Source organism: Oratosquilla oratoria, chromosome 41 (assembly GCF_046742065.1).
Source record: "Oratosquilla oratoria isolate Oo_2021 chromosome 41, ASM4674206v1, whole genome shotgun sequence".
NCBI classification, from domain to species: Eukaryota; Metazoa; Arthropoda; class Malacostraca; order Stomatopoda; family Squillidae; genus Oratosquilla; species Oratosquilla oratoria.
The window spans coordinates 39,607,070-39,630,596 of NC_134817.1; the positions used below are offsets into that span (position 1 = coordinate 39,607,070).

The window sequence follows — 23,527 nt, forward strand, 5'->3', positions numbered from 1 at the left end:
GAATCATGAAAGGCACAGAAGCCCTTGATAGAGAGTACTTACTAAATTGGGATAACAGAAATACAAAAGGACATGATCAGAAACTCAAAAATGACAATTATAGAAGAGACCCGAAAAAAAAGTTTTCCACACAGAGTGGTGGACATCTGAAACAAACTAGTGTGCAAAAACTATCTACTAATTTAAGAGCAAACTAGACACTGCGAGATACAAAGACGGGAACTACGAGCATAACTCCTCTTCCTGTAAGATACAACTAAGTAAATACACACGAGTCCATCACGTGATCCAAAGGACATGATGAATCACGCATATAACAAATTCGGCTTATTCAAATGTTTGAGAGGTGATACTTTATTATATGTTTATTATTTGCCATGCACCACAAAAATAGCATCATAATAACCACCTTTGGTTTATTCCATATCTTTACGAAGTACAACGTTTTATTATGCACTCCTTAGAACTGTTTGTATTTATTTAACGCAAAAAACACACAAGTCAAAATTAACTAGTTGCTATATATCGTAAATCAGTAATCAATATATGTCACAACAATTGTATAAGATATATATTCATTTGAAACAAAATTTATAATATCTGTTGACCTTTATAGTTCTAAGTACTTATTTTATAGTATGATTGTACGTATTCTCAGTTGTAAACAATGGCGGAAGATCTACATGCGAGCCTTCAAACTTACCAGCTACAACTTGAACAGGTAGACACTTAAGCTTCAAATGTGCATTGTATAATCATATATTTTGTGATTGACACTGACTGATTTTACAGTGTTGAAGCATTTTCACCCTCGTTTTTACGAGAAAGTAAAACGCGAGTTGCAGCTAAGGGTCATACAAAATTATGATTATCATTATCAGATATTATATTAATTATACGATGTAACTTATATGAACCGTCCTTGATTACAGAAAAATAATTATTAAAGATTCGTTTTAGTGACGTATTTATTTTTCATTGGAGTTTGTGATGCATTTGTCTTCTTACCACTGAAAGGTCTAGGGTAGTGATCGGCAACCAGGCTTAATCCATATACTTAGGTATGAGCACAAAAATTCCAAGTTAGGTAGGTCAAACACCACCAGAGGCGCCACCGTCGATGACGAGCACAATAGTGCGTCATTTTATGCGCACGCCATTCAAACGTCCAAATTTACATAGTGGGAAATTTCATTCATAAAAATGTTATGTGAGTTAATTACTACGATTGTAGTAAATTTCAAACAATTACATCATCAGTTACATGTCGGTACATAAAAACATAATATAAACTAGGTAGGTCAAACACCACCAGAGGCGCCACCGTCGATGAGGAGCACAATAGCGCGTCATTTTATGCGCACGCCATGCAAACGGCCAAATTTACATACCGCCGGATATTTCATTCATACAAATGTCATACGACTGTATTTACTACGATCGTAGTAAATTTCAAACAATTACATCATCAGTTACATGTCGGAACATAAAAACATAAGATAAACATGGCGGCTTGCATTCAGCAGTAAATCAAAAATTTGTTTGTTTCAGCGTAAAAAATGAGCTAAATAAATTCAGAGTGCGGGCAACTAACCAAAAATAACGAAAACTACAAGTCTCGCGGATTATTCTTATACCAAAATAAAGGCAGCGTGATACGGTAGAGCTGAGAAATCGGTGGTACTAATTAGTTTTTTATTCTATCGGGTCGGATTATCGGATAACAACATCAACATCCATCCCGCCATCTTATCAAACTTCACTCTATTAAGTTTCTTACTATTATGTTATTAGTGTAATAGACTTATAGTTTAATTATTTGAACTATTTTCTTTAAAATGTGTGATTTTCATGTAATTTGATCAAAGAGAAGTTACGTTTTTATCCTCCGTAATATTACGGACCACAGCTACGATTCGTCCTGCCCGCTATGATCACTGGTGGTATGGATCAAACTACACTATTAAGTTTGTTACTATTGTGCTATTAGTGTAATAGCTTGCATATAGTTGAATTATTCAAACTATTTTCTTTAAAATGAGTGATTTTAATGTAATTTGACGGTATTTGTAGCTGTGGTGGGTAATTTTGCAAAGGATAGAAACGTAATTCTATGATCAAATTACATGGAAATCACACATCTTATAGAAAATAGGTCAAATAATGCAACCATATATTAAATTTTTATATAAAATTGTGCCTGTCAGTAAAAACCGTCATTGTTTACGTTTGATCGGCGATTAGTCAGACCGCACGTTTCGGCCCGATTTTCTGGGAAAAAATAGGCCCGATTTAATTCCATTCAAAATGCAATATCTCGAGAACTAGGACAGCTAGATGGATAATTCAAATTGCATTATACTCATAGCGACTTTTTGCATCCCATGAGAACTACTTCAGCTCAAATATCAGGAATTTCATTTTCATGTTGACCTAGCTAGATAAACATGGTGGCCTGCATTCAGCAGTAAATCGAAAATTGGTTTATGTTTCAGCGTAAAAAATGAGCTAAAAATTTCAGTGTACAGGTAAACGTCGACTTACGATGGCCGCGACTTACGATTGTTCGACTTTACGATGACGACGACGACGACGACGATATGATAATTTAACCCCTTCCATACGGTGCCGCACACGTAGGCGTCTTGATTATATTTATTGTAGTCGCCCCTGTGTTTTTACATTCTCTCAAATGATTCATTCTCTGTGGTTTTCAAAATTCGCGGGTGAAAGAGAGAACGATCGATATAAGCGGTGACTATATTTTATGATGCGAGTATCATTACGTCACGTCGTACGGCTGGCATTGGCTGCTGCCCGCGAGATTTAAGTCCGTACTGAAAATACATATTATAGTGTTTGAATATGGTAAAAAGGATAAAAATAATTAAATAAACTACTGTACATGTTTAATAGGCTATATTCAGTATCTCTGGTGGTTAATATACAGGTAGGCTAGGTACAGTGACCACGGAACAGAGTGGGGATCGACTTACGATGAGATCGTCTTACGATGGCTCTATCGAAACCTAATGCCATCGTAAGTCGACGTTTACCTGTATTGGGAACTGACCAAAATGAATGTCAACTACTAGTCTCGCGAATTATTTTAATACCAAAATAAAGACAGCGTGTTACGGAAGAGCTGAGAAATTGGTGGTACTAGTTTATTTTCCTACCGGTTGGATTATCGGATAACAACAACGTCAACGTCCATCCTGCCATCATATCTATGATCACTGGTGGTATGGGTCAAACTTCACTCTATTAAGTTTCTTACTATTATGTTATTAGTGTAATAGACTTATAGTTGAATTATTTGAACTATTTTCGGTAAATCTTTAGTTTCGACCATGGGAGGAATATAGCAATAGAAAATTGAATATTAATTTTGTAAATTAAAATGTATCAACGTAATATGCAATTTTGTGTGTGGAAATGAAAAACAAAAAAGGTGCTAAAACAGATTTCTTAACCCCTTCCATACGGTGCCGCACACGTAGGCGTCATGAGGAGCAAGTGGATTCGCGATGCTGCCATATCGGCGTCTTGATTATATTTATTGTAGTCGCCCCTGTGTTTTTACATTCTCCCAAATGCGCCCTGAATCCCATTCTCTGTGGTTTTCAAAATTCGCGGGTGAAAGAGAGAACGATCGATATAAGCGGTGACTATATTTTATGATGCGAGTATTATTACGACATGTCATACGGCTGGCTTTGGCTGCTGCCCGCGAGATTTAAGTCCCGTACTGAAGTGGTTAAGTAACGAAGTTGTGTACGACGAATGGTACGCCATGTTTGTTATGGTAGATGCCGACGTCGAAGAAATGAAAGGATGATAAATTCGTCTAAGGTAAACTAACCTAACCTAACCTGTGTTTAATAAATCATTACCTGCAAATTAGATGTCATCCGGCTCGTCCTTGTTGTCGTCGTTGTGAGAGACATTGGCGGGCTTTTCAACCACTCTCTCAGCTTGCGGAGTATACAAATTAATATTTAATTTTATATTGCTATATTCCTCCCATGGTCGAAACTAAAGATTTACTTGTTAGGTTAGGTTACCTTAGACGAATTTATCATCCTTTTATTTCTTCGACATCGGCATCTACCATAACAAACATGGCGTCCCGATCCTATGCTACCGACTTCATTCATTAGCATATTTAGCTTGTAGCAAGGTATTTTTATTTTCATTTCCGCACACAAAATTGCATATTATGTTGATGCATTTTGATTTACAAAATTAATATTCAATTTTCTATTGCTATATTCCTCCCATGGTCGAAACTAAAGACTTACCCTATTTTCTTTAAAATGTGTGATTTTCATGTAATTTTATCAAAGAGAAGTTACGTTTTTATCCTCCCTAATATTACGGACCACAGCTACAATTCGTCCAGCCAGCCATCTATGATCACTGGTGGTATGGATCAAACTACACTCTATTAAGTTTGTTACTATTGTGTTATTAGTGTAATAGATTGCATATAGTTGAATTATTTCAACTATATTCTTTAAAATGTGTGATTTTCATGTAATTTGATGGTATTCGTAGCTGTGGTCTGTAATTTTGCAGAGGATAAAAACGTAACTCTTTGATAAAATTACATGGAAATTGCATATCTTAAAGAAAATAGGTCAAATAATGCAACTATATGCTATATTTTTATATAAAATTGTGCAATTCAGTAAAAAACCGTCATTGTTTATGTTTGGTCGGCGATTAGTCAGACCGCACGTTTCGGCCCGATTTCCTGGGACAAAATAGGCCAGATTTAATACCCTTCAAAATGCAATATCTCGAGAACTAGGACAGCTAGATGGATAATTCAAATTGCATTGTACTTATAGCTACTTTCTGCATCCCATGAGAACTACTTCAGCTCAAATATCAGGAATTCCATTTTCATGTTGACCTAGCTATCCAAGTTTGGTTTAACCCTTAAATTCTTTTTGCATATGAAAGACCATTTCATTAGAAACAAAATGCATTTTAATTTTTCTAGGAAGCTTAAAAAATAAGGGAGATACAATTTTTTGGTTGTTTTTTCTATTCCAAATTTTGTACTTAATTATAATTAGTTTAAAACAAAGGTGAGAATAAAATGAACAAACACAGGTAACTCAGGTAAAGATTTTGGCAAAGACATACATAAACTCTTAACCACTGGTCCAATTTAATGAAATTCCAGGTTTTATGGGTCAACAAATCACGTAGGCCTGTCAAAAACAGTGTGTGACATCTGCATCATACCAAATTTGCATTTCCATGGCAATGATTAAGTTGTCAAAATAATCCACAAAATCCAAACTGCTCAGCTGCTGGTCCAATTTAAATGCGACTTGGTATATGAAGGTTTTATGGGTCAACAAATCACCTAAATGTTTGATTCTTATTCTGTATTCAGTCCACTGAGGAAGGCCCAAGAGGTCGAAATGTGTGGTTCTGAATAAAGCTCCATACTCTAGCCTTAACATTTCATTTTGCCATCTCACCTCCATATTTTTGTCTGTCTTTACATATATATATATATATATATATATATATATATATATATATATATATATACATATATATATATATATATATATATACATATATATATATAAAGGGGTGATTGCATCAATGGCACTGTATCGTGCAAAGATCTGGAATTTAAGAGGGGCAGAGAGGAAAAGTTTAAATGTGTTTGAGATGAAATGTCTGAGAAGTATGGTAGGGGTTACAAGGTTGGATAGAATGAAAAACAATTAGGTGAGGAGGAGAGCTGGGGTGGAAAGGGAGTTGGCAGATAGGGTTGATGAAAGAGTATTGGGATGGTTTGGATACATGAAAAGAATGAGTGATGAAAGATTAGTAAAATGTTTGAAAGGCAGAGGTGGAGGGAGTGAACATGAGGGGACAATTGAGGAAGATATGTGTGGATGGGGTGAAAGGGGTGTTCAGCAAGAGGGAACTTCTGTTGAGCATGGGAGAAGGAAGGAGATAGCGGTAAGTGGAAAAAGCTGTGTATAGATGATACTGTGATGCAAGGAAGGGAGGGGATGGGGGTGGAGGGAGTAATTATATGTGAGTGATATTTTGACACAGCCAGAAGGGATTTCTCCCCATCTTTCCTTTTTCTGCATGAAGGGACAGAGAGAAGGGGTTGCCAATTAAGTGAAGCGGCTTTGATATGGATGTACTGTGCCTTGCTGCATTGCTTCTGACCCAGGGTAGTGGGTAGGATACAGGGATGACCTGTCATCCATGAGGAGCTAAGATGAGAAGGAAGAAAGGGAGGTGGATGGGAGTGAAATGTTAGGATTGGGTATATGCCTTTTGATTTGACCTGGCTATCTCTCTGGTAAGGGGGGGAAAGCCTTGGTGTGTGTGTATATGTAATTCACCATGGTCTTTGATCGCATGTTGGACTCATGATTGACAGCTACTACCCTCTCAGAAGAGAGCTCAGGGCTCATATATGACTGATCTATGGGTAATGGTGTGACCTCACACACTCAACTCCCTGCCCATGAGAGTTGGAGTAACGACTTGCAGCGGAGCGATACTGAAATTATTTCAGCCCTGGGTGGGATTTGAACTTGGACAGCTGTAGTGGCGGCTGTGATTACTACCAATGCTTCTGTGTATTTACCTAGTTGTATCTTGGGAAGAGGAGCTATGCTTGTGGTGTCCCATCTTCATGCCTCACACTGTCTGGTTTGCTCTTAAATTCATTTATAGTTTTTGCATACAGTATTGTTTTATCCATTTTTCTTTCCAGATGTCCACCACTCTGTGTGCATATTTTTTTTTGTCTCATAACTATCTTTTATGAGTTTCTTATTGTCTCCCCGTGTATTTCTCTTATGCCAATTTAGTAAGTCCATTCTATCAAGGACTTCTGTGCCTTTCATGATTCTGTAAATGGTCAGCAGGTCACCTCTTTCACTTCTTTGTTCCAAAGTTGGTAATTTCAATTTAGTCAGTTACTCCTCATGTGACAGATTTGAAAGTGTTGGGGCAATTTTCGTGGCTGCTCTCTGGATTCGAACAAATTTCTTTATATTCTTTTTGGTACTGGGTGACCAGTGTTGCAGCAAACTCTAGTCTAGTCTAAATAGGTAAAAGTCATTGTTATTGATCTTAGCAAGTTATAAGATTCTCTGATAATTTTGTTTATTTATTTATCAGAGGGCATGTCATTTGAGATAATTACTCCCAGGTCTTTTTCAGATCCCACTTTACTTTCTTTGTTCCAATCTTAGATTGTCCTGATATTATTTTTTTTACTTTTTCCAAACTCCATTATGCTACATTTCTTTATGCTGAAGTCTACTTCCCACTTTTGGTTCCATTTCCAAACCTTGTTTAGCTCCTTCTCTAGTGATTCACAATCCGTTTCAGTATTATCTTTCCTCATCAATATAGTATGTGCAAAGAAGCTCATGTAACAATCCATACCTTCATCCTTGTCATTCACAAAAATGGCAAACATTATTGGAGCCAATACCGATTCCTGTGGAACTTCACTAATCACCTCCCAACCTGAATTCTTTTCTCTGAGGACTTCTCTCATTTTTCTGCATGCAAGAAATCCTTCATCCAGTTTAGTAATTTACCTTGTATCCCTCCTATGTTTTCCATTTTTTAAAATAATTTATGTGGTACTTTGTTGAAGGCTTTTTGTAAGTCTAGGAAAGCACAATCAGCCCATCCATCCCTTTCTTGTATTATATCTATTAGTCTTGAATAGAAACAGATTAGGTTTGTGGCTAATGATCTTCCCTGTCTGAATCCAAATTGTCTCTGGTTTATTATATTGTTTTCTTCCAGGTGTTTCATCCATGTATTCTTGATAATTTTTTCACAAATTTTGGCTATAGTGCCTGTAAGGGAGACAGGTCTGTAATTTGTTGGTTCTTCTTTGTTTCCTCCTTTATATATTGGTACAATATTGGCATTTTTCCAGTCCTTTGGTATTTTTCCTTCTTTGAGTGATCAACTTATGTTATATATTTTATACATTCTTTTAGTATCCAATTTGCAATTCCGTCTGGGCCATGTGATTTCCTGACATCAAGGTCCATTAGTTGATCCATTATTTCTTTCTGTTTTATATATATGTATATATATATATACAGGAGTCCCGCAAATAACGCGGATTCGAATAACACGGATTCAATCATACGCGGATTTTATTTCAAAACCATCTCAAATGTAGAGAACCGTTTTAAAATTCGCCCCGAGTTGGGCACGCATACGCACACACGCTGCAACATGGCAAACATTTGTGGTGACTGCTTTCTATTTTACCATATACAGTTGATCCTCATATAATGCGGTCATTATGTACACTGGGAACTGCTCAAACAAGGGTGTGGGGCGAGGGGATAGCTGTGGGTGGCTGCCTGCGGTTACGTGTCAACTTCCGGGTACTGGTGCAGGAGGGAGGAGAGGGGGAGTAGGGGGGTAGCCAACAAGCTTTAGCTTGTCGTTTCCACCACATGCGCCATGCTATCGTGAAATTTTACCACCCTAACCTGTTGAAGTGTAATGTTTCTTTCGTTTGGAACACAACTAATAAGTCTGATAATGACTGCGCTTGTCGTGTCTTAATTTCTCTTATGAGGTTCTTGTTGTTACTGGCGGTGGTGGTTTGGGAGATCAAAAACAGACATATACATGCTTACACACGTGTAGACATGCACACGTAGACACGTGTGGGTTAAATATCTGGAAGAAAAATCTATGCTGAACCCAAATCAATTTGGATTCAGACAAGGGAGATCATGTACAACAAATCTGATCTGCTTTTACTCAAGATTAGTAGACATAATACAAGAAAGAGATGGATGGGCGGACTGTGTTTTTCTGGACCTGCAAAAGGCATTTGATAAGGTACCTCATAAGAAATTAATAAATAAGATAGAATCAAAGGGTGGAATCAGAGGAAAATTATTGTAATGGATGGAAGACTACCTGATTGGGAGGAAAATGAGAGTTGTAATTAGAGAAAAATTCTCCAACTGGGAAGAAGTAAAAAGCGGTGTCCCGCAAGGATCGGTACTGGCCCCAATCATGTTCGCCGTATACATTAATGACATGAATGAAGGCGTGGAGTGCTATATGAATTTTTTTGCAGATGATGCAAAATTACTTAACCCCTTCCATATGGTGCTGCATACATAGGCGGCATGAGAAGCAAGTGGATACGTGAGGCTGCCATATCGGCGTCTTGATTATATTTATTGTAGTTGCCCCTGTGTTTTTACATACTCTCTAAACTGTCTATAATCACATTTTCTATGGTAATCAAAATTCATGGGTGAAAGAGAGAACGATCGATATAAGCGGTGACTATATTTTATGATGCGAGTATTATTACGACATGTACAGCTGGCAGCGGCTGCTGCCCACGAGATTTAAGGCCCGTACTGAAGAGGTTAAAAAGGTAAAAACGGAAGAGGACTGCAACTCGTTGCAACAAGATCTGGACACGATATGGAATTGGACTCAAAAATGGGAAGTGAAATTTAATATAAAGAAATGCAGTATAATGGAATTTGGAAGAGTAAAAACAGAATATCAAAAGAATACAGAATTGGAGAAGGAAAAAAAATCAAACTCTGAAAAAGATCTTGGAGTGATGATTGGAAAGGACATGAAACCTGATAAGCATATAAATAAAACGTTCGGAGAAACCTACAACTTATTGAGGTCAATCAAAGTGGCATTTACTTATATGGATGAAGAAATGATAAAGAAAATACTAACTACACTAATAAGACCAAAACTTGAGTACGCAGCATCACTTTGGACACCCAGTACCAAAAAGAATATTAACCCCTTCCATACGGTGCCGCACACGTAGGCGTCATGGGGAGCGAGTGTATTCGCGAGGCTGCCATATCGGCGTCTTGATTATATTTATTGTAGTCGCCCCTCCATAATGACATTCTTTCTAATTCTTTTGTAATCGCATTTTCTATGGTTATCAAAATTCACGGGTGAAGAGAGAATGATCGATATAAGCGGTGACTATATTTTATGATGCGAGTATTATTACGACACGTCGTACGGCTGGCATTGGCTGCTGCCACCGAGATCTAAGTCCATGACGCCTACGTGTGCGGCACCGTATGGAAGGGGTTAAGAAACTAGAAAGATTACAAAGAGCGACAACCAAACTAGCACTGACTCTCGCCGAACTAACATATGAGCAAAGACTATCCAAACTGAACCTACCAACACTGGAACAAAGAAGAGAAAGAGGAGATTTGCTGACTATCTACAGAATAATGAAAGGAATGGAAGTTTTAGACAGGAACGACCTGTTAGTGTGAGACAACGGTAAAACGAGAGGACACGGAAAAAACTGAAAAAAGATAGCTATAGAAAAAACTTGAAAAGGAACAGTTTCCCACACAGAGCGATTAATACATGGAACAAATTAGACAACAAAACATACATACATATACCAAGGCTTTTTCCCCCTTACTAGGGAGGTAGCCAAAAAGGAAAAGGCATAAAATCATTCCCACCCATTCCATCCCTGAAAACACTCCACACCCCTCCACCCACCCTCCCATCTTAGCACCTCCTAGACAACAAAACAGTATGTACAAACACTATACAAGATTTTAAGATAAAACTTGATGCGGAGAGATACAAAGACGGGTCACCACGAGCTTAGCTCCCCTCCTGTATATTACAACTAGGTAAATACGTGTTAGACAACCAGTGTATGTTGTGAATGTGCGTGCGTGTACACACAAATACGAACACAAACACACGCACGTACATGCTTACTTGTACATGTGAACACAGACACATACATGCACGCATGCACACACACACACTTCAGTGAACGGATGGCGTAGAAGACGTTCTGAAGAAAAAGTGAAAAACAGGATTCCAAAGCAAAGGAAGTACCTATTGTATTTGCAGGGTGGGGGGGAAATTGCTCGTGGGGTAGTGGGAAAGTAGGGAAAGAGGAGAAGGGGAGGGATTGCTGAGGGAAATGGAAGGAAATGAGGAAGGAGAAGACTTGGCCCAGGCAGACAGACGAAATGTAAACATAAAAAAATGGCCCACCGACCAACTGAGTGACAACGAAATGTCTAATAAAAATGTAAAGATCAGAAACATAGATAAGAGCAGTACAATGGAAGGTGAGGATGATAATTTCAAAGGATTTAATGAAAGGGCGGCGGATACCAACCTCCCCCGACTGACAAAACTGGAGGAGAAACTTCAACAAATGTCTGACAACTGGGAAGTTAGGTTTGGCAAGATGACAAAAATTGCCGAGAGGTTTGAAAAATTGGAAGAACTAGAGAAGGCGTACAAAAACTTAACTGATGAAATAGAAGACCTAAAAAGACAGTTAAGAGAAGTAAAGGTGGAGAATGAGGAATTGAAGAGGAATAGTAAAGAAAACAGAGAGGCCATAACTAAAGAAGCTAAGAATTGGAAAGCAACCCAAGAAGACAATAAAGTTTCATTCACTGACATAGTCAAACAACAATTGAAAGAACATACTGAAGACTTGGTTATTAAAGTGATGAGACAAAAGGAGAATATAGTAAGAGATTTAGCAGACAAGAAGAAATGTATAATTATATTAGGAATGGAAGAAAAACACAACCCAGATAGAACCACAAGAATCAAAGAGGAAAATGAAAAAGTAAGCCAATTACTAGAATCAGTTCAGGAAGATGAACCAGAAATTATGAAGCAAATCGAAGAGAAATTTAGACTTGGAAAGTATAGCACAGATAAGACCAGACCAATTAAGATAAAAATCAAGTCACAAACGACGGCAGAGAATATCTTATCCAAAACAGGGAAACTAGCAACAAGTGAACAATATAAAAAGGTATGGATAAAAAGGGAAATGAATAAAGAGGAAAGAGAGGAAGAAAAACAGAAAAGACTTGAAGCAAAGGAAAAAAACGAGAAAAGAACGGAGTCAGAAAAAGAGAGATTCTATTGGAGAGTAGTGAATATGAAACTAAAGAAAGTCGACATACAAGAGAAAAACAAAAGGGAAACAGAGAACACAATGGAAGTGGCAGAAAACTAAGAGTGTCTTACACAAATATAGATGGATTAATAACAGGATTGAATGAGCTGAATGATTACTTGAAGGAAAAAGAACCAGACATAATGGGAATTGTAGAAACAAAATTAAAAGGTCCACTACCACCCAACAGTGTAGGACATGATGCATATAATTATTGGATTAGAAACAGAGTGAAAAAGGAAGGGGGTGGAGTTATGTTCCTGACTAAGAAGGATATAAACGTGAAGTGTGTCACATATGGAAAGAATACAGTAGAGATGAGAATGATGGAAGTAGAAGACAGAGATAAGAAGAGCAGAAAGTTTGTGATAAATTATGTGCCCCCGAAAACAGCCTCATGGGAAGAGAGTGAACATAAAAGTATGTTAGAGGACACAAAGATAGCATTAAACAAGATAATGGAAGAGGGAGGAAGAATAGTTATGATGGGCGACTATAATTGCAAAGAAATCTGCTGGGAAGAAATGACAGTAAAGGGTGGAGACGGCTCATGGGGAAACGCTCTACTTGAGATGGTTACTGACCATACAATGACACAATGGATACAGGAGAACACTAGGTATAGAAATGAAGAGCCATCGAGACTAGACCTAATAATTACATCTGAACCTAGAATAGTGGACAAAATTGAATATAAAACACCAATAAGTAAAAGTGACCACATATTGATTGAACTGGAACTTAATGAAGAAAAATATATGAAAAGAAATGAACAATATAGAAAAGGAAGAATGATGTATGAAAAAACAAACTTTGATAAAATAAGAGAATTCTTTCAAAAGGAAAACTTGGAAGAAATATACAAAGAAGAAACAACAGTGGAAGAGAAATGGAATATTTTGACAAAAATTTACAAAAAAGGAGTGGAAAAGTATGTCCCAAGACAAAAACAAGAAAAAGAATATGTAAAATGCTGGTACAACAAAAGCTGTAGGGAGTTAAAAGACAAAAGAGACAAAGCCTGGACCAGATGGAAAAAAGACAGAAGACCTGAAAAATGGAAAATATATACCGGTTATAGAAATGAATATGTACAAACGTGCAGAGAGGAAAAGAGAAAATATGAAAAAGATGTCATGGAAAAGTGTAAAGATCAACCAAAACTATTTTACAGATTTGTAAACGATAAACTGAAAAACAAACAAGACTTGGAGAAATTAAGACAAGAGGGAGTTGAATACACTGAGGAAATGGAAATGGCGGAAATTATGAACAAACATTTTAAATCAGTGTTTACAAGGGAGAACATACAACCTGAAGAGAACGAATGGAAAGAGAAAGTCCCCCCTATAGAAGAAATAGAAGTAACAAAGAATGAAATATTAACACACTTGAGTAATCTTGATGTCAGAAAATCGCATGGACCAGATGAAATAGCAAACTGGATACTGAAAGAATGCAGGAATGAACTGGCAGACAAAATACATAGCATACTAAACAGTTCCTTGAAAGAAGGAAAAGTTCCAGAAGATTGGAAAAAAGCAAATATAGTACCTATATATAAAGGAGGAAATAAAGAAGAACCTACCAACTATAGACCAGTCTCTCTAACAAGTACAATAGCAAAAATTTGTGAAAGAATTATCAAAAGTAGATGGGTAAAATATTTAGAAAAAAACAGTGTTAAATCCAAGGCAATTTGGATTCAGACAAGGACGATCATGCGTCACCAATTTAATATGTTTCTATTCAAGGCTAATAGATATAATACAAGAAAGAGATGGATGGGCGGACTGTGCATTTCTAGACCTAAAGAAAGCGTTTGACAAAGTACCACATAAGTTGCTTAAGAAATTAGAAACTGAAGGAGGAATACAGGGTAAACTACTAAATTGGATGAAAGACTTTTTGCAAGAAAGAAAAATGAGAGTAGTAATAAGAGACCAGCACTCAAAATGGGATGAAGTAGTAAGCCGTGTTCCGCAGGGAACAGTTCTGGCCCCAATAATGTTTGCTATATATATTAATGATATGGATGAAGGAATTGAAAGCTATATGAGCTTCTTTGCAGATGATGCAAAACTACTGAAAAGAGTGAAAACTGAAGAAGATTGTGAATCACTACAGAGAGATCTAAATAAAGTACAGGAATGGAGTAGGAAGTGGTAGATGGAGTTCAATACAAAAAAGTGTAGTATAATGGAATTTGGAAAAAGCAAAAACAGAATAACAGGAGCATATAAATTGGGAGAAGAAGGAATAAAAAAAGTAGAAAATGAGAAGGACCTGGGAGTCATTGTTATGAATAATATGTCACCTGAGAAACATATAAATAAGATTTTTGGAGAAACTTATAATTTAATAAGAACAATCAAAGTTGCATTTATATACCTGGATGAAGAAATGGTGAAGAAAATCCTAATCACCCTGATAAGACCAAGATTGGAATATGCAGCAACGATATGGTCACCAAGTACAAAAAAATGTATAAAAAAACTTGAAAGAATACAAAGAGCAATTACAAAATTGGCACCAACACACTCAAAACTATCATATGAAGAGAGACTAGAAAAACTTGAACTACAGACACTAGAGCAAAGAAGAGAGAGAGGAGATTTGATAGCTATTTACAGAATCATGAAAGGCATAGAAATTACTGAGAGAGAATCTGATAAAATGGGATGACAGAAATACAAGAGGACACGGAAAGAAAATAAAAAAAGACAGCTATAGAAGAGATTTGAAAAAGAACAGCTTTCCTCACAGAGTAATAGACAGTTGGAACAAGTTAGATGAGAAAGTGGTGTGTGCAAAAACAATACATGAATTTAATAATAGTTTAGATAAAATGAGATATGAAGACGGGACCCCACGAGCATAGCTCCCCTTCCCGTAAAATACAACTAGGTAAATACACACATGTACACATACACGTACATACGGTTCTCGGTATTTAATATGGAAAGTCAGCATAAGCGGATTTGATCATACGCACTAATTTCAGGAATCTAACCCCCGCGTTATTTGAGGGACTCGTGTGTGTGTGTATTTACCTAGTTGTATTTACCTAGTTGTATTTTACGGGAAGGGGAGCTATGCTCGTGAGGTCCCGTCTTCATATCTCATTTTATCTAAACTATTTTTAAATTCATGTATTGTTTTTGCACACACCACTTTCTCATCTAACTTGTTCCAACTGTCTATTGCTCTGTGAGGAAAGCTGTTCTTTTTCAAATCTCTTCTATAGTTGTCTTTTTTTATTTTCTTTCCGTGTCCTCTTGTATTTCTGTCATCCCATTTTATCAGATTCTCTCTATCAGTAATTTCTATGCCTTTCATGATTCTGTAAATAGCTATCAAATCTCCTCTCTCTCTTCTTTGCTCTAGTGTCTGTAGTTTAAGTTTTTGTAGTCTCTCTTCATATGATAGTTTTGAGAGTGTTGGTGCCAGTTTAGTAATTGCTCTTTGTATTCTTTCAAGTTTTTTTATACATTTTTTTGTACTTGGTGACCATATCGTTGCTGCATATTCCAATCTTGGTCTTATCAGGGTGACTAGGATTTTCCTCACCATTTCTTCATCCAGGTATGTAAATGCCACTTTGATTGTTCTTATTAAATTATAAGTTTCTCCAAAAATCTTATTTATATGTTTCTCAGGTGACATATTATTCATAACAATGACTCCCAGGTCCCTCTCATTTTCTACTCTTTTTATTCCTTCTTCTCCTAAATTATATGATCCTGTTATTCTGTTTTTGCTTTTTCCAAATTCCATTATACTACACTTTTTTGTATTGAACTCCATCTCCCACTTCCTACTCCATTCTTGTACTTTATTTAGATCTCTCTGTAGTGATTCACAATCTTCTTCAGTTTTCACTCTTTTCAGTAATTTTGCATCATCTGCAAAGAAGCTCATATAGCTTTCAATTCCTTCATCCATATCATTAATATATATAGCAAACATTATTGGGGCCAGAACTGTTCCCTGCGGGACACCGCTTATTACTTCATTCCATTTTGAGTGCTGATCTCTTATCACTACTCGCATTTTTCTTTCTTGCAAAAAGTCTTCCATCCAATTTAGCAATTTACCTTGTATTCCTCCTTCATATTCTAATTTCTTAAGCAACTTCTTATGTGGTACTTTGTCAAAAGCTTTTTTTAGGTCTAGAAATGCACAATCAGCCCATCCATCTCTTTCTTGTATTATATCTATTAGCCTTGAATAGAAACATATTAAATTGGTGACGCATGATCGTCCTTGTCTGAATCCAAATTGCCTTGGATTTAGTACGTTGTTTTTTTCCAAGTATTTTACCCATCTACTTTTGATAATTCTTTCACATATTTTTGCTATTGTACTTGTTAGAGAGACTGGTCTATAGTTGGTAGGTTCTTCTTTATTTCCTCCTTTATATATAGGTACTATATTTGCTTTTTTCCAATCTTCTGGAACTTTTCCTTCTTTTAAGGAACTGCTTATTATGCTATGTATTTTGTCTGCCAGTTCATTCCTACATTCTTTCAGAATCCAGTTTGCTATTTCATCTGGCCCATGCGATTTTCTGACATCAAAATTACCCAAGTGTGTCAATATTTCATTCTTCGTTACTTCTATTTCTTCCATAGGGGGGACTTTTTCCTTCCACTCAATCTCTTCAGGTTGTATATTTTCCCTTGTAAACACTGATTTAAAATGTTTGTTCATAATTTCTGCCATTTCCATTTCCTCAGTGTATTCAACTCCTTGTCTTAATTTCTCCAAGTCTTGTTTGTTTTTCAGTTTATTGTTTACAAATCTGTAGAATAGTTTTGGTTGATCTTTACACTTTTCTATAACATCTTTTTCATATTTTCTTTTTTCCTCTCTGCACTTTTGTACATATTCATTTCTATAACCAGTATATATTTTCCATTTTTCAGGTCTTCTGTCTTTTTTCCATCCGGTCCAGGCTTTGTCTCTTTTGTCTTTTAACTCCCTACAACTTTTGTTGTACCAGCATTTTACATATTCTTTTTCTTGTTTTTGTCTTGGGACATACTTTTCCACTCCTTCTTTGTAAATTTTTGTCAAAATATTCCATTTCTCTTCCACTGATGTTTCTTCTTTGTATATTTCTTCCCAGTTTTCTTGTTGGAAGAATTCTCTTATTTTATCAAAGTTTGTTTTTTCATACATCATTCTTCCTTTTCTATATTGTTCATTTCTTTTCATATATTTTTCTTCATTAAGTTCCAGTTCAATCAATATGTGGTCACTTTTACCTATTGGTGTTTTATATTCAATCTTGTCCACTATTCTAGGTTCAGATGTAATTATTAAGTCTAGCCTCGATGGTTCTTCTTCATTTCTATACCTAGTGTTCTCTTGTATCCATTGTGTCATTGAATGGTCAGTAATCATCTCAAGTAGAGCATTTCCCCATGAGTCATCACCACTCTTTACTGTCATTTCTTCCCAGCAGATTTCTTTGCAATTAAAGTCGCCCATCATAACTATTCTTCCTCCGTCTTCCATTATTTTAGTTAATGCTATCTTTGTGTCCTCTAACATACTTTTATGTTCATTCTCCTCCCATGAGGCTGTTTTCGGAGGCACATAGTTGATCACAAATTTTCTGCTCTTCTTATCTCGGTCTTCCACTTCTATCATAATCATCTCTACTGTATTCTTTCCATATATGACACCTTTCACGTTTATATCCTTCTTTGTCAGGAACATAACTCCACCCCCTTGTTTTTTCTCTCTGTTTCTAATCCAATAATTGTATGTATCATGTCCTACACTGTTGGGTGGTAGTGGGCCTTTTAATTTTGTTTCTACAATTCCCATTATGTCCGGTTCTTTTTCTTTCAAATAATCATTCAGTTCATTCAATCCTGTTATCAATCCATCTATATTTGTGTAAGACACTCTTAGTTTTCTGCCACTTCCATTGTGTTCTCTGTTTCCCTTATGTTTTTCTTTAGTATGTCGAACTGCTTTATTTTCATGTTCACTACTCTCCAATAGAATCTCTCTTTCTCTGACTCCGTTCTTTCCTCGTTTTTTGCCTTAGCTTCAATTCTTTTCTGCTTTTCTGCCTCTCTTTCCTCCTTATTCATTTCTCTTTTTATCCATACCTTTTTATATTGATCATTTGTTGCTAGTTTCCCTGTCTTGGATAGAATTTTCTCCGCCGTTGTTTGTGACCTGAATTTAATCTTAATTGGTCTGGTCTTATCTGTACTATATTTTCCGAGTCTGAATTTTACCTCAATTTCCTTTATAATTTCTGGTTCATCTTCCTGGACTAATTTTAATAAACTGCTTACCCTTTCATTTTCCTCCTTGATTCTTGCGGTTCTATCTGGGTTATGTTTCTCTTCCATTCCTAATATAATTATACATTTCTTTTTGTCAGCTAATTCTCTTACTATATTCTCCTTCTGTCTCATCACTTTAATAACTGAGTCTTCATTATGTTCTTTCAATTGCTGTTTGACTATGTCAGTGAATGAAACCTTATTCCCTTCTTGAGTTATTCTCCAATTTTTAGCTTCTGTAGCTATTTTCTCACTGTTTTCATTACTATTCTTCTTCAATTTCTCATTCTCCTCCTTTACATTTCCTAACTGTCTTTTTAGGTCCTCTACTTCTTCAGTTAAGTTTCTGTTAGCCTTCTCTAGTTGTTCCAATCTTTCAATTCTTTGTAGAATGGAGCCTACATTACCTAACTTACGTTCCAAGTCCTCGATCACCTTATCAACTCTCTCCTCTAGTCTTATCAGTCTGGGGGGGGTTGTGTCCCCCCCACCCTCTTTAAATCCCTGGAACATATTCTCGTCACTTTCTACTGTATTTCTCCTCTCTATACTTCTAATCTTTACATTTTTATTTGCCATTTCGTCATCCGGTGGTCGTTTCATGTTGATCTTCCGCCCGTCTGCCTGGGCCAAGTCCTCCACATCCTCATTATCTTCCATTTCCCCAGTAATCCCTCCCCCTCTCCTCTTTCCTTACTTTCCCACTACCTCACGAGCAATTCCCCCCCCCTACAAATACAAAAAGGCACTTCTCTTTGCGTTGGTATCCTCAATCTGCACTTTTCTTCAGAGCGTTCGTCAAGCCGTCCGTTCGTTGAAAGTGTGTGTGTGTGTGTGTGTGTGTGTGTGTGTGTGTGTGTGTGTGTGTATTTACCTAGTTGTATTTACCTAGTTGTATTTTGCGGGAAGGGGAGCTATGCTCGTGATGTCCCGCCTTTGTATCTCGCAGTGTCTAGTTTGTTTTTAAACTCATGAATGGTTTTTGCGCATACTATTTCATTGTCCAGTTTGTTCCAAGTGTCCAAAACTCTATGAGGAAAACTGTTTTTCTTCAGTTCTCTTCTATAGCTATGTTTTTTTATTTTCTTTCCATGTCCTCTTGTGTTTCTTTTGTCCCAGTTAAGTAAGTTCTCTCTATCGAGTACCTCTGTGCCTCTCATGATTCTGTAGATGGTCAATAGGTCACCTCTCTCTCTTCTTTGCTCCAGTGTCGGTAACTCCAGTTTAGCCAATCTCTCCTCGTATGATAGGTTTGCAAGTGCAGGTGCCATTTTTGTAGCTGCTCTTTGGATTCTTTCTATTTTCTTTATATTCTTTTTGGTACTGGGGGACCACAATGTCGCCGCATACTCTAATCTAGGCCTTATCAATGTAACCAATATCTTTTTTATCATGTCTTCGTCCAAGTATGTAAACGCCACTTTTATTGATCTTAGCAAGTTGTAAGTCTCCCCGACAATTTTGTTAATCTGTATATCATAGGACAAGTCGTTCGTGATAATTACTCCCAAATCTTTTTCGGATCCTACTTTCTTTACTTCTTTGGTTCCAATTGTATATTTTCCTGATATTCTGTTTTTGCTTTTTCCAAACTCCATTATGCTACACTTAGTATTAAAGTCCACTTCCCATTTCTGACTCCAGTTCCATACCCTATTTAGGTGTTCTTGCAGTGCTTCACAGTCCTCATCAGTTTCTATTTTCCTTAGCAGTTTGGCGTCATCAGCAAAGAAGCTCGTGTAGCAGTTCACGGCCTCGTCCATGTCATTCATATAGATAGCAAACATTATTGGTGCCAGCACAGATCCTTGCGGTACTCCACTGATCACCTCTTTCCAATCTGAATATTTTTCTCTGAGCATTACTCTCATCTTTCTACCAGTCAGAAAGTCCTCTATTCATTTTAGTAGGTTTCCTTGTATTCCTCCTATGTGTTCCAGTTTTTTTAGTAGTTTTCTGTGTGGTACTTTGTCAAAGGCTTTTTGCAAGTCTAGGAATGCACAATCAGCCCGTCCATTTCTTTCTTGCACTATGTCTATTAGTCTTGAGTAAAAGCATATTAAGTTTGTGGAGCATGATCTTCCTTGTCTGAATCTGAATTGTCTTTGGTTTAATATGTCATTGTCTTCCAGATGTTTTACCCATCTATTCTTGATTATTTTCTCACAAATTTTGGCTATGGTGCTTGTTAGTGATACTGGCCTATAGTTGGTGGGTTCTTCTTTGTTTCCTCCTTTGTATATTGGTACAATGTTAGCATTTTTCCAGTCCTCGGGTATCTTTCCTTCTTTGAGTGAGCTGTTTATTAAGATGTGTATTTTGTCTGTTAGTTCTTCTTTGCACTCCTTTAGAATCCAATTTGCAATACCATCCAGGCCATGTGATTTTCTGACATCCAGTCTTGATAGATGTTCTGATATTTCCTTTAGTGATGCTGTAAACTCATTCATGAGGGGAGAGTTCTTGTTTTTATCTATGTCACAATTTGGTATTTTCTCTCTGGTGAAAACAGATTTAAAGTGATTGTTCATGACTTCGGCCATCTCTAAATCTTCTGTGTATTCTATGTTTCCTTGGCATAGTTTCACCATTTCCTGTTTGTTTTTAAGTTTACCATTCACATACCGATAGAATAGTTTGGGTTGCTCTTTGCATTTGTCTATAATATCCTTCTCGTGGTTCCTTTTTTCCTCTCTTCTCACATTAACATACTCATTTCTACAGTTAACATAAATTTGCCATTTGCTTTGTTTTTTGTCTTTTCTCCACTTTTTCCAAGCTTTGTCCCTTCTGTCTTTTGCCTCACTGCATCTTTTGTTGAACCAACATTTAATGTACTCTCTCTCTCACTTTTGTCTTGGTACATGCCTGTTTACACCATTGTAGTTTTCCATCAATATATTCCATTTCTCTTCCCTGTAAAAATTTTCCCAGTATGCATTCCGTAAGAATGTCTTTAGTTTTGTAAAGTCTGTTTTGTTGTACATCAGTCTTCCTTTCCTATGCTTTTCGTTCCTCTCTATGTCTTTTTCTTCCTTTAGTACAGTTTCGATGAGTACATGGTCACTCTTTCCAATTGGTGTCTCGTACTGGACTTTATGCACTATTTCAGGTTCTGTTGTAAATATTAGATCTAGTTTCGATGGCTCTTCATTATTTCTGTACCTTGTGTTTTCACGGACCCATTGGGTCATTGTGTACTCCATGGTCATATCTAGCAGTACATTGCCCTACGAGTCATCTCCTTGCACTGTCATGCTGTCCCAACAAATTTCTTTGCAATTGAAGTCCCCCATAATTACCAGATTACCCTTACCCATTAGTATCTCATTTAGTGATTTTCTTGTATTATCTAGCATTTTTGTATGTTCGTTTTCTTTCCAAGCGCTTGTTTTTGGAGGCACATAAGTCACCACAAACTTTCTACTTTTCATATTCTTGCCTTCGACTTTTATCATGATCAATTCAACATTACCTTTGCCCTCTGCAATTTTTGTCACCTTTAGGTCTTTCTTGGCCAAGAACATGATTCCCCCTCCCTGTTTCTTGTCCCTGTTTTTTATCCAGTAGTTGTAGAAACCTTGTCCGATAACAGTGGATGGTATTTCACCTCTTAGTTTAGTCTCTACAATTCCCATTATGTCTGGTTTTGCTTCTAACAGATAATCATTGAGTTCGTTCAGTCCCGAAATTAGTCTGTCAATGTTGGTGTGTGTGTGTGTGTGTGTGTATATATATATATATATATATATATATATATATATATATATATATATATATATTTATACACATATATAATATATATATATATTTATATACAGTATATATATTTATATTAGAGGAAGATTGAAAAAGAAGACACTGGTCAAGTTCTGAATTTGCTCCTGACTAATTTCGTTTTGAGCTTCTTCAGTCCTCTGAAAAGCTCAAAGCAAAACTGGTCAGGAACAAACTCAATCTTAGACCTATTTCTTCTTTTTCCACCTTACTTGACTTGCTACATTGTCTCAACATATAATTATAAATACATCATACATATACCAAAGGCTTTTTTCCCCCTTACATGGGAGGTAGCCAAAAGACAAAGGCATAGAAACCACTCCCACCCATTCCATCCCCTACATACTCTGCTCTCCTCTACCTTTTTCCCTCCCTTTTATCTTGGCACCTCCTGGATGATGGGTCATCCCTGCATCTTGTCCATTGCCCTGGGTCAGAAGCAGTGGTGCAAGAGACAGCACATCCACAGCAAGGCTGCTTCATTAATTCGGGGACCCCCCCTCTCCATCCCTCATGCAGAAAAGGAGATGGGGAGAAATCCCTTCGTGCTGCGTCAATTTATTTCTCATACATACTCCCTCACCCCCCATCCCCCACCCACTCCCTCTCATCCATCACAGCATCATCCATACATAACCTTTCTCCATTCACCCCTATCTTCTGTCCTCTCCCATCCTTCCTCAACAGACATTCCCCTCTTTCCCAATGCCCCTTTTACCCCATCCATCCATCTCATCCTAGGTTGCTCCTTCATGTTCACCCCTTCCACCTCTGCCTACCACATCTCTCTTACCGATCTTTCTTCACTCATTCTTTCCATGTGTCCAAACCATCCTAATACTCTTTCATCAACCGTATCTCCCAACTCCCTTTCCCCCCCCAGTTCTCCTCTTCACCTCCTCATTTCTCACTCTATCAAGCATAGTAACCCCTATCCAGGGAAAAAAATACTTTTTTTCCAGAGCCATTTTTCAATTTTTTTTTTTTTTTTTTCTAAATTTCACTAGAGCCATTTTTTTTAATTACCAGAGCCATTTTTGATAATTCCAGAGCCATGTTTTTGCAGGTTCGATTTCCTTCAAACTATTGGAAGGCTAACTCATTACTCATGTGCATGAAAAATATATATTTCTTTAAACAAATCAGCCTTTAATTTTGGGGGGAGGGGGATGGGTGAAACTGATCGGCAGACACAGCGCCTCTGTTTCCACTGGCAGTGGTTGGGGGGTGGAAATGCACGACAAGCCTTGCAATACACTGTTAGAGTACCATCACTGCCCCGATCCACTTCAAGCCAATCTAGGTTCCACGAGTGTTTGGTAGATTCATACTTTACTGGTTTTCGTTTTCCTTGGCCCTTGCCCGTAGAGTTTGAATTAGGCTTTGCTGGTCCAGAAGCGGTTCCTGCCGTCAAAACACT

The 23,527-nt window shown here is 37.0% G+C and overlaps 1 protein-coding gene across 1 annotated transcript in view; it reads left to right on the top strand.

Annotated features, from left to right (window-relative positions):
* The first annotated feature begins 590 nt into the window (after positions 1 to 590).
* The window catches only part of Spf30 (survival of motor neuron-related-splicing factor 30), a 121,052-nt gene continuing 98,115 nt past the window's right edge, over positions 591 to 23,527 (top strand). The window contains exon 1 of the mRNA XM_076178645.1: positions 591 to 721. Coding sequence (XP_076034760.1) covers positions 668 to 721 — 54 coding nt within the window. The 5' untranslated portion in view covers positions 591 to 667. The remainder of the gene's footprint in view (positions 722 to 23,527) is intronic.